Genomic DNA, 12,647 nt, shown 5'->3' with positions numbered 1-12,647 from the left:
TCCATCATATAATTTTCATTGTATATACAATGTAATATAAATGAGACTCTTTGTTTTATTTATTGTGATCTTTTTTCATCTTTATGTGCACATTCAATTATATTGAGAAAATATCAATTTTATTGGACCAAGAATAAACATGGGGTTTATTCATTAAGTTAAGTTAACATACATGGCTAGTATTTAAAGAATAATACATTGTGATACATGGAAGATAATACTCGTTTATAGAGGACCTATCGCCATGATTCATGTATTATCCTTTTAAATCTAAATAATTGAATGTCATATTGATTGAAATGTATGAACCAAGTGGGAGAATGTTGAACACGTGGCCGGTCAATATGTTTCCAGCATATGGTCCAAATTTTTCAACACTTCAATACGTGGCTGTTTAATATATTTCCAGCATATGGTCCTGCCATGTTTTGACAGCTAACAGCAGCTGTGGCAAATTCTCAATGATTTATCTTTGATGGAGAGATGAAATATATTGAGATGTTAAGATGGTTTTGGTCCCTGCAGCTTGTAATAAAAAAGAAACTACACCATCACGATTGATTACTGAAGCTACATAAGTATCAAAATCGGAAATCAAAGAGTTGTAAAGAATACATCAATGGCTAGAGGTTCGATTCTCAAACTTCCGCATTTAATTTTTAAAACATGTTTTGTATTATTCGGAAATAAGCTTACATTGTCTACCATATATTTCACCGTCTGGGGTACGTTTGAAAGTGAAATAGAGTTCTATAAATGACGAGACGTAGAAAGTGAAAGGGTTATGGACTCAAATTGATGAGACGATTGTTTTGGGCACATCGACTTGAACTCTCATAATATCTGAACTCAATAAACTTTTTTCTTACTAGATATAAATTTCGTTATGTTGTGTATAAATATATGACGTGAAAAATGACAATATTTATTTTCGTCGGATTAGTTAGTTCTTCAAAATAGAAAAAAAAAGATGGATACACATCGTAGAGTGAATAAATTTGCGTCTTATAATTACTATTGACATTTTTGATCACCAATAAAATATTTGTGAGTAAATTATATTTCATTTCCAACGTAAACAATTAAGCATATGCTTGAGAAAGAAAATTATCACAAGCTGGCCATAGACCAAAATGCTTATTTAAAGGAGCGCGCGAGCTTAGCTGCTCCAGCATTCCTCTCAGAAAGATCACAATGGATTCAAAATTAAGATTATTGCTTTTCTTCTTCTGCTTCGTCGTTTCTATCTTACCAATCTCAATTTCTAAGAAGCGCCCACTAGACTCTCTATCCCCTGCTGAGTTCACCCTCGTTCAAACCATTGTCAAAACCTCATACCCTAGCAACAACCTAAGCTTCCACTACGTAGGCTTGGACGAGCCAGACAAAGCTGTTGTGTACTCATGGCTATCAAATTCCAAAATCAAAATCCCTCGCAGAGCCATTGTCATTGGTTGACAAAACAACCAAACTCATGAAATCATCGTAGACTTGTCGAGACGTTCGATAGTTTCTGATAAAGTTTACACAGGACACGGATTCCCTTTACTCACCTTAGAAGAGCAACGCACTGGAGCTGCCCCGGTGCTGGCATATGAGCCGTTTAAAGCATCAGTGAAGAAGAGGGGACTCAATATATCTGATGTGGTATGTTCTTCTTCGACGGTTGGTATGGCGAAAAGGAGAGTAAGAGAGTGCTCAAGTTCCCGTGTTTTTACACGGATCAAGGAACTGTCAATATGTTTTTGAGGCCAATCGAAGGGATAACGATTGTTGTTGATATAGAGGAGATGAAGGTAACTCAGTACAATGACAGGGAGGTAGCACCGATACCAAAATCCGAGCCCACTGAATACAGATGGTCGAAGCTGAAGCCGCCGTTTGGTCCACGGCTTAATAGCGTAACCACCTTGCCAACGGGACCTGGGTTCAAGATTGATGGCAACACTGTCAAGTACGTCTTGTTTGATTAATCACTCTTTGTTTAATTCTTAATTATCAAAACATCGCTATTAATTGTTTCTTTTCTACACTAATTTACTAATTACTAGTTTTTCTGATTGTCATCAAAACACACAACGTGGATTAACCATTGTTAATTCCTTTGACATGGTATTAGAGGAAAAATCTCATTTTTTTATTCTCAGTAAACTCTATTTCAATTTTTATTTCTTAGCTCGAGGTCTATCTGCTTAGGTTTTTGGTCAAAATAATTTATCTAATATGGCCCATTAATTATTGATGATTTTCAACTTATGTATGTGAGTGCTGGATAACCCATATATAGACCCATTAGCTAGCTGCATCGGAATTTATTTATTTATTTATTTTCAAAATTTCAAGAATTGAGACTTGGTATAGGGCAATAGAAAAAAAGAAGTTTATTTATTTATTTTTATGACCATTCTATTCTACGATTCTCCACACTAGTTGAGATTTTAGTATTTATATAGGTACTGGAAAAGACTTCTGAGGGGAACGTTGCCACCAGTAATCAATTAGCATGCTTCATTTGGATAATGGATAACGACATAATCAAGCACACGAAAAACAGTCTTTTTATCCTAGTCTTGTTACACTAATAACTTTGCGACATATCATATAATCAAATTAAAAAAAAAACACACACACAAACGTCTTTTAATCGTTCCTTTGAAGAATTGCTTTCTTGTGTAGAATTTAGAAAACATAAACTAAGACTTAGTCAATAGTTTTTTTAAAGGATTTATTATTTTTTAATATAAATTTATTTAATTAGAAGACCTTTGAAAAGTTTAATTACAAAACAAAGTTAAAAAATCTGTCCACATCCCCTCATCAATCCAAGCTAGTTAGGCGACTTTGCGAATCCTCCCCATGTCGCCTGATCTATTACAGTCAATGAAAGCCACATCTTCATAAAACCCATGTAAACTTAAAATGGACTTGTAAGGAGGGCTCCCATTGGATTAATAGTTTTAGCTCATGTGGGAATTCAATACCGTAACAAGCAACAAATATGACTAAAACTGATTGCTTGTGTGCTACTTGATTAGATGGGCAAATTGGGTGTTCAACGTTGGATTTGATGCTCGAGTGGGTACAATAATTTCGACAGCTTCAATTTACGATGTTGATATGCACAAATATCGACGAGTTCTGTACAGAGGATTCATATCAGAGCTGTTCATACCATATCAGGATCCAAGAGAGGAATGGTATCATATAACGTATTTTGATAATGGTGAATTTGGATTTGGTCAATCTGCAGCGCCTTTAGAGCCCCTCAAAGATTGCCCGCCAAATGCAGTATTTATAGATGGTTATTTCACCAGCCAAGATGGTGCACCAATTCAAACTCCTAACGCTATTTGCATTTTTGAACGTCATACAGGCGATGTCATGTGGCGTCACACTGAGGCAGAAATGCCAGGAGATGTAATTTTTTTTTTTTAACAATCTAATTTGAATGATTTCTAATTTTTTATTTTCCTTTGTGTTGCAGGTAAGAGAGGTGAGGCCGGAGGTGAGCCTAGTGGTGAGGATGGTTGCAACTGTTGGTAACTATGACTATGTAATTGACTGGGAATTCAAACCCAGTGGATCCATCAAATTGGGGGTACTTTTTTTTGCTCAATACTCTATGGTTCATACTTATTTTATTTAAATTATTTTTTAACACAATTATTTATAATTATGGGCTACTACTAAGACTGTATATATCTATGGGAATCATATCAATTTAAATAACTTCTATTATTGTGCAGTTTAAATTAATTCAATTCTTATACTGTCCACAGCACTAATATTCCAGACATAGTTACCTCTATTTAATTAGAGGGGAAAGATTTTTCAGTCTCCTTAAGGACTCGTGCCTCTCTTCCGGTTTATATTCAAAATGCATATATGTCTTACCAAGAATTGCAAATTAAAAGCCACAACTCACAGCACCTCCATTACAAATGGGTTGGAAAAGTCCAATAATTAGTAAACTAATAATACTTAATTAGTGTTCATATGTAAGTGCAAAGTGAGGCCAGTAGAGTACACTCATATAGATCAGATAAAAGAGGATCAACAGGGGAAATTGGTAGCAGATAATACTATCGGGGTCAATCACGATCACTTCTTGAACTATTATCTTGATCTTGATATTGATGGTTATGCCAATTCCTTTGAGAAGACCAAATTGGTTACCAGGCGAAACACAAAAGCTAATACACCAAGAAAGAGTTATTAGACTGTTGAAAAAGAAACAGCTAAGACTGAATTTGAAGCTCGGCTTAAGCTTGACACAAAGCCAATGGAATTTGCAATGGTGAATCCAAATAAGAAAACTAAAATTGGGCACCCTGTTGGCTATCGCCTGCTTCCAGGATTAGTCGTAGGTCCGCTGCTAACGGATGATGATTATCCACAAATCCGAGCCGGCTTCACTGATTATAATATTTGGGTTACCCCATATAACAAGTCAGAAAAATATTCAGGAGGAAACTATGTTTATCAAAGCCATGGTGATGATACCTTATTGCAATGGACTGACGGGTATAATCCCAATCTCAAACTTTTTGTAAGATGTAATGTTTTAATTAGCTAGGCTAATTCTGCATAGCATAACATACAAACCATTTGAATGTGCAGGAATAGGGAGATTGAGAACAAGGATATAGTACTTTGGTACACTATGGGCATTCATCATGCTCCTTGCCAGGAAGATTTTCCGGTGATGCCAACAGTGAGTGGTGGATTCGAGCTCCGACCAACTAATTTCTTTGAATATAATCCAGTGCTTAAAGTGATTCCTCCGAAGCACGTACAATGGCCTAATTGCACCGGCAAACACCAGCCAGTTTCTACTTTAAATATTTGGTGGTAAATTTATTTGATGCCATTTAAAACAAGTGTGTGTGATACCTGAACTACCAACAATGGTCAAGGCATCTGTTGTTTATTTCTACTTCAAAAACACATTTTATATTCATGCCCCTCAGTTTCTGTCTGAATTTTTCTTCTTGTTTGTATCAAGTTTTTGATCAAGGCCTTTGTTATTTGGCTTGATTTTACTGCTGCGTTTTAAATAGAATAAACTCAAGACTCTTGCTCTTTACAGACAAACAGTCAATACTATCCTGATTGTTATAAGTTGTTTTGAGCATTCAGAGTACCAGTGTTCCTTATTTATCAAATGCCCTAAATTTTGAAGTGGATGCCCGCTAGCTTAACTTATGCCCACTATCTTAATTTATAGTTAAAAATCAAAATTAAGAATTAATTATTATCTCAAGTTTATATTTTAACTCGGGGATTTTGTCGACCAAACGTGGGATATTTCCCTATCAGAATGCACGGTAAATCCCACCATTCCCATTACCACTCAAAATCACTCAATACTGAAGGGTTCCTGGCCACCAACTCAAGATTTCTAGGGATCATACAACTTAAAAACCCACTCTGAAAGAGAAAGATCGTCCGTCCTTATCTTCAACTTGAAGAATATTGATATATTATTACAATATTATGCATGAGCCATTATCAACTTTTGGACGCTTTTGTCCTAATTACACACACGCACACACACACAGAGGGACGGTTTGAGCCCCCACTGGCCAAAAAAAAATATTTAAAAATAAAAGAGAAAAATATTTTAATTTTCTAATTAATTCCCATTAAATTTATTGAAATAGTCACTTAAATATAAACCCTCATAAAATTTAAACTTTGACTTTTAAGAAATATAAAAACATGTATTTTAATTAAAAATAATGATAGCCCACCACCCAAAATATTTTCTATTCTAAAAAATATGGTTAATTCTTCCAGTTTATATAATAATAGTAGAACGAACGTTTTCAATAATAAAACTCATGAAGAATCATCTTTGGAATCAGATGGGATAAGTGATAGTTTGGTTGTTTATATAGGAAACAATAAATTTAATAATATTGATAATGAGTCTATTGCATAACATTTTTAAAATATAAAAATGCGTAGAGACTAATTATAAATGTATTAGCAAATATTCTATATATTCAAAATTTTAGTTTTTTATATTTATTATTATCTAATTTAGCCCCCGCTAAATTATTTTGCTAGATCCGCCATTGCGCGCGCGCGTGAGCGCACACACACACACACACACATATATATATATATATAATTTTCAAATTCTAAGGAAAAGACAAGTACAAATATATTCATATAATTTTCAAAAACAGTGGGAAAGTACAAAATATGATTCAAATTTAAATTCAATCGGACAAGGGGCACCTGGTGGTCCTGTGTGGCTGTGCATGAGTCCCCCTTCCCACCTCCCACTCCGGTGGTCCTCTGTGTGGCTCCAGCACTGCGAATGAGTTCCTTTGATAAGTCACTTCCAAAATCAATATCATACCACAAATCAAAACGTTCATCAAATGGAGAAAAATCTTAGCGGCATATATTGACTTTGTTAAAGAGATTTGCATCATTGGACAAGAATTTTCTCCTACCGTTTTTTCTCACCTAATATCTCATATTAAAGTAAGAGATAAGATTGAATTTTAAATTTTGATTTTGACAATCAAGTCAATTTTTTTTCATTTTATTTACAATTAATTAAGCTTATTTTTTTTTCTCTAGATTTAATGGTGCATTTACTTCATGGAATGAGAATTGTGTGGAATGAGAATAAGCTGGGAATATGAATGGACATGAATATGAATAAGGAATGGGAGTAAGATTCCACTGTTTCCTTAGCAAAAATAAATGGGAACGGGAATGTGATTGATGTGTTTACTTGGTAAAATAAATGAGAATGAGGAATGAGAATGAGGAATGAGAATGAGAATGAGAATCAATTTATCAAAATATCCATAATATTAAATAATGTAATTTTTATTAACTAAATACATATATAAATATTATTATAAAAATTATATTAATTAAAAAAATAAAATTAATAATAATAAATGTTAATAATGATAATATTAATAAAAATAAAAATAACGATAATTAAGAATAACTAAAATAAGAAAGTCAATAATAATAATAATAATAATAATAATAATAATAATAATGACATTTAAAATAATAAAATTAATAGATTTTGATGATAATAATAATAAATGTTAATAATGATATGTTAATAAAAATAATAATAACAATAATTAATAATAAATGTTAATAATGATAATGTTAATAAAAATAATAATAACTATAATAATAATAATAAATGTTAATAATGATAATGTTAATAAAAATAATAATAACTATAATAATAATAATAAATGTTAATAATGATAATGTTAATAAAAATAATAACAACAATAATTAATAATAACTAAAATAATAAAGTTAATAAAATTTATTATTAATAATAATAATGACATTTAAAATAATAAAATTAATTGTTATTTGAACAAGGGTAATTTGAAAAATATGAAAAAATTAGAGGGATACAAATGTAAATTTGTGTTCTTTCTCATTCCTTCATTCTCATTCCTAACACTCCATGGGAATTATATATATAGATATTGTGTGTGTGTGTGTGTGTGTGATTTCAGTAAATTAACATTTAGAGGCATATAAAAAATTATTACTATATTATAAAGTATTTAAATTATTAAAAAAACCCAAAAGTTTGAAACAATATCTCTAAACCCTAAACCCACAAACTATTATACAATACAAAAATTCTCAAATTTAAGTATACAATACAAAAATTCATTAAAAAAAACCCACAAATTATTATCTAAAAATAACAATTATATTTCATATTATCATTCAACACAAGCTCCAATATAAGATTTTCATTTCATTCGCCATCGTTGGCACCAATCCAACATGATGTCTACGATAATGATTACAATTAATATTTTCTAAAGAATAATACTTTTTAAATATTAATTCGAAAAAAATTATAATAATGAAATAATCCATGCATTAAGTTAATTAAAGAAAAATAGACCATAAAAAACACTTTGGTTATTTGTCACTTTGCATAATTGTATTATTTTCTTTATATATTTTTTAAATTTAAATATTTTTTAATTAAAATTAAATTAAAATATTTAAAAAAATTGCGAGTCTAGCGTATCCGCTGAATATTAAGTTAATACCAAATCCACCCGCATCCAAGTGCGGGTTTCACTTGAGTATGTTTTGTTGAATTTGAGGTTATTATTGTAAATTTATATATTGAATATTTGTGATTTTAAATGTACAAATCCGTAAAAAATCCACCGAATACCATTACGGGTTTGGTAATTGTCAAAACCCGCAACATGTGAGTTTTCTTAAAAAAATTAAAACCCGCTACGGGTTGCAGGTGGGTTTGATAATTTAAATTTTGTGCGGGTTTGGGTTTAGTAATGACAAACCCGCTGCGAACGGTGCCCATTACCATCCCTACCAACCCCTTACCTTAATTTAAAAAAAACAATTAGTTCATATTTTATCCATTGAATTAATCCACGTGAGAGATGAGATTCTCATAAGCTACAAGTGGTTGCTTATTAAAGGAGCATGCTAGCTTAAGCACTCTTCACAAAACAATCACAATTAATGGATTCATCAAAATTGATGGCGTTGCTTTTCTTACTCTTCTCTGTTACTGCTGTCCTACCAATCTCGAGTTCTAAGCGGCACCCATTAGACTCACTAAGACCTTCTGAGTTCACCCGCGTTCAAACCATTGTCAAAACCTCATACCCTAGCAACAACCTAAGCTTCCACTACGTAGGCATGGACGAGCCAGACAAAGCTGTTGTGTATTCATGGTTATCAAATTCTAAAACCAAATTCCCTCGCAGAGCCATTGTGATTGCCCGACACAACCACCAAACTCACGAGATCATCGTAGACTTGTCGAAACGTTCGATAGTTTCTGATAAAGTTTACACGGGACACGGCTTCCCTTTACTCACCTTAGAAGAGCAACACGCTGGAGCTGCCCTGGTGCTGGCATATGAGCCGTTTAAAGCATCAGTGAAGAAGAGGGGACTCAATATATCTGATGTTGTGTGTTCTGCTTCGACGGTTGGTTGGTATGGCGAAAAGAAGAGCAAGAGAGTGCTCAAGTTCCCGTGTTTTTACACGGATCAAGGGACTATCAATATGTTTTTGAGGCCAATCGAAGGGATAACGATTGTTGTTGATATAGAGGAGATGAAAGTAACTGAGTACAACGACAGGGAGGTAGCTCCGATACCAAAACCCGAGCCCACCGAATACAGACTGTCGAAGCTGAAGCCACCTTTTGGTCCAAGGCTTAATAGCGTCGCCACCTCGTCAACGAGACCTGGGTTCAAGATTAATGGCAACACTGTCAAGTAAGTCTAGTCGACTAATTACCCTTTTGTTTATTGTATAAATATCCTAATTAAAGGTAATGCCATACTTAAATACTGGCATACAGAGGGCTTTTAAATTGGAAAAACTTATCTTGGGTGCTTCAAAAACATTGCACACTTGACCAACAAAGTGTTGGCTCCACTGGCAATGGAGTCTCCTTAAGTGGCTTGACTGGGTTTGCTCCCTAGTTTGAGTCGCAGGGAAGTCGCCTTTGTTGGGAGAATCTGTGCCTCCCGATTCGAGCGGTGACTTCTAATATATGTTATGATACAGGCTTAAAGGTGCCTCCCACAGTTGAGGCACTCCCCAAAATACCTCGTGGTTAAGACAAAAAAAAAAACATTGCACACTTGCTATTAATTTCTCATTATGTATTTATTTAAACTAATTATAAAGTAATTAATACATATCACAAAAAGTGCATGAAAAAAAAAACGAGGGTCTTAGAGTGACGGGTGCTCATAAATAATTGGACACAAAAACGTCATGATCTCCTCCCACCCACATTTTGGACCAGATAATGCCCCCCTTCCCATCCTACTAAATATTACGCCTATCTCGTTTCCAAAATAGTTCTTTTTGTGAATGAGTTTTGACTTATCGTAGTTCGATTTAGTTAAAATTTTCAATAAATACAAGCTAAATCATCTAACGACATCATCATCTTGACTATATATATACATGTTCGATATATTAGAGTGTCCTAATCTTTTAAATTGCATTCATTGCAGATAATAGTTCAGATTTATGATTCAAAGTACGAAAAATTGTGTGAATAGTGTTTCCACGGTTGCTGGTGCTGTTGAGTGTTTTAGTCTAGTTTAGTTTTAGGTTCGAAAATAGCTGAAATTGAAAATGTAATATAATTAAAATATCTTTCAAAATTAAAATATAAATATAAACAGAAAAAAAAAATTATGACTGTCCTACTACTGTCCCATAAAAAATGACAGGATATTTTTTTATGTTGATCCCATCTCAAGAAGGTCTTTAGTACAGTAGAAATATTATTTTGAGCAAAACTATGGTACCACTTCTTTTGGGTAAAATTATGGTACTGTAATGGTACCATACCGTAGCTGGATCCAGTCATTGGATTCAGCCTACAGTGATCCCTATAATTGAATGCAGCTGTGGTATGGTACCATAACTGGACCCTATTATTTTTTATTTATTTGCTATTTATCACACACACATATATATATATATATATATATATATATATATTAATTAGTTGAAATATAAAAAATAAAATAAAAAAACTCCAAAAGTACCTAAAAATTTCTTCCCGTTCCACTATCAATAGGTCGAGCGGCCACTCACCACTAAATTAAATCATAATAAATATATTTAGTATCAGTGTGCTGACGGTTTAGTGTGGATACATTTTTATCAGTCAATCACTATTATCGTTGTTGTTTTTTCTACGTGTTGTTTGAAGAGTTTAATTGCAAAGCAACAATTGAAACAAATTTAATGTCTCTGCCATTTAATCAGATGGGCCAACTGGGTGTTCAACGTTGGATTTGATGCGCGAGTGGGTACAATAATTTCAACGGCTTCAATTTACGATATCAATATGCACAAATATCGACGAGTTCTGTACAGGGGATTCATATCAGAACTATTCATACCATACCAAGATCCAAGTGAGGGATGGTACCACATAACATATTTTGATAATGGTGAATTTGGGTTCGGTCTAACAGCTGTGCCTTTAGAGCGCCTCAACGATTGCCCCGCTAACGCTGTATTTATGGATGGTTATTTTGCCAGTCAAGATGGCACACCAGTAAAAACGCCTAATGCCGTGTGCATCTTTGAACGACATGCCGGCGACGTCATGTGGCGTCACACTGAAGCAGAAATGCCAGGACATGTAACTTTCCTTTTTTATAATTTGGCCTCTTTTTAAGCAGTTTGGTTTGTTTGATTGATTGATTGATTGATTTAAAAAAAATAGATAAATAAAATTTTTATTGTGCTGCAGGTAAGGGAGGTGAGGCCAGAGGTGAGCCTGGTGGTGAGAATGGTAGCAACCGTTGGCAACTATGACTATATAATCGACTGGGAATTCAAGCCCAGTGGCTCCATTAAAATGGGGGTACATATAATTATTGCATTTGAAATTACTCACAAAAACACGTTACGTGTGAAAACACAAGAGTTTGATAAAGTTTATTTGATAGTTCGTGATTTCGATTGAAAGTTACAACACTCTAATGACAAAAATGTCATAAAAATATAATAATTGGGAGATTTTGTGATGTTAAAATGGTGATTTTATGCAACAGGTTGGTTTATCTGGAGTTCTAGAAGTGAAGCCAGTAGAGTATACTTATGTTGATCAGATAAAAGAGGATCAACATGGGACATTGGTGGCAGATAATTCTATTGCGATCAACCACGATCACTTCTTGAACTATTATCTTGATCTTGATATTGATGGTTATGCTAATTCCTTTGAGAAGACCAAATTGGTTACCAGGCGAAACACAAATGTTAATACACCAAGAAAGAGTTATTGGACGGTTGAAAAAGAAACAGCAAAGACTGAATTCGAAGCTCGGCTTAATCTTGACACAAAGCCAATGGAGTTTGCACTAGTAAATCCAAGTAAGAAAACTAAAATTGGGCACCCTGTTGGCTATCGCCTGCTTCCAGGATCAATCATAGGCCCGATGCTAATGGAAGATGATTACCCACAAATACGAGCTGGCTTTACCAACTATAATGTTTGGGTTACCCCATATAAAAAGTCAGAAAAATATTCAGGAGGAAACTATGTTGATCAAAGCCATGGTGATGATACCTTATTGCAATGGACTGACGGGTATAATCTCAATCTCAAACTTCTTGTAAGATGTTACGTTTTAATTGGCTAGGATAATTATTCATAGCTTAACCTACAAACCATTTGAATGTACAGGAATAGGGAGATCGAGAACACGGATATAGTACTTTGGTACACTATGGGCATTCATCATGCTCCTTGCCAGGAAGATTTTCCGGTGATGCCGACGGTGAGCTGTGGATTTGAGCTCCGACCAACCAATTTCTTTGAGTATAATCCTGTGCTTAAAGTGATTCCTCCGAAGCACGTACAACGGCCTAATTACACTGGCAAAAACTAGTCAATTTCTACTGCAAAATCGGTAGTAAATTTAGAACAAATGTGTAATTCCTGAACTACCAATGGTCAAGACCTGTGTTGTTTGATTTGATGTCAAGACCTTTGCTGTTTGATTTGATGCGTTGCGATAAATAAAGAAACAAAACTCATGGCTCTCGCTCTTTTGTCTTTATAACTAAGCATTCAAGTGACGGACACACAAGTT

At 33.8% G+C, this 12,647-nt stretch overlaps 1 protein-coding gene and 1 pseudogene across 1 annotated transcript; both read left to right on the top strand.

Annotated features, from left to right (window-relative positions):
* The first annotated feature begins 660 nt into the window (after positions 1–660).
* On the top strand, positions 661–5,156 carry LOC127901156 (amine oxidase [copper-containing] alpha 2, peroxisomal-like; annotated as a pseudogene).
* A 3,328-nt stretch (positions 5,157–8,484) lies between these two features.
* LOC102623979 (amine oxidase [copper-containing] alpha 3, peroxisomal-like) lies at positions 8,485–12,611 on the top strand. Its single transcript, XM_006489308.4, has 5 exons — positions 8,485–9,287; positions 10,807–11,188; positions 11,300–11,413; positions 11,604–12,142; positions 12,239–12,611. Exons 1-5 carry the CDS (start codon positions 8,521–8,523, stop codon positions 12,441–12,443), a joined length of 2,007 nt encoding a protein of 668 aa, XP_006489371.2. The 5' UTR covers positions 8,485–8,520; the 3' UTR covers positions 12,444–12,611.
* The last annotated feature ends 36 nt before the right edge of the window (positions 12,612–12,647 follow it).

The sequence above is a fragment of the Citrus sinensis genome, chromosome 1 (genome assembly GCF_022201045.2).
Source record: "Citrus sinensis cultivar Valencia sweet orange chromosome 1, DVS_A1.0, whole genome shotgun sequence".
NCBI classification, from domain to species: domain Eukaryota; kingdom Viridiplantae; phylum Streptophyta; class Magnoliopsida; order Sapindales; family Rutaceae; genus Citrus; species Citrus sinensis.
This window is presented reverse-complemented; position numbering and strand designations above follow the sequence as displayed.

Excerpts from the sequence above, each read along its gene's own strand:
- LOC102623979 (XM_006489308.4), top strand. The coding sequence starts at position 8,521 with ATGGATTCATCAAAATTGATGGCGTTGCTTTTCTTACTCTTCTCTGTT. Across the intron at positions 11,189-11,299 it reads AAGCAGAAATGCCAGGACAT|GTAAGGGAGGTGAGGCCAGA; the intron begins GTAACTTTCCTT and ends ATTGTGCTGCAG. Across the intron at positions 11,414-11,603 it reads GTGGCTCCATTAAAATGGGG|GTTGGTTTATCTGGAGTTCT; the intron begins GTACATATAATT and ends TTTATGCAACAG.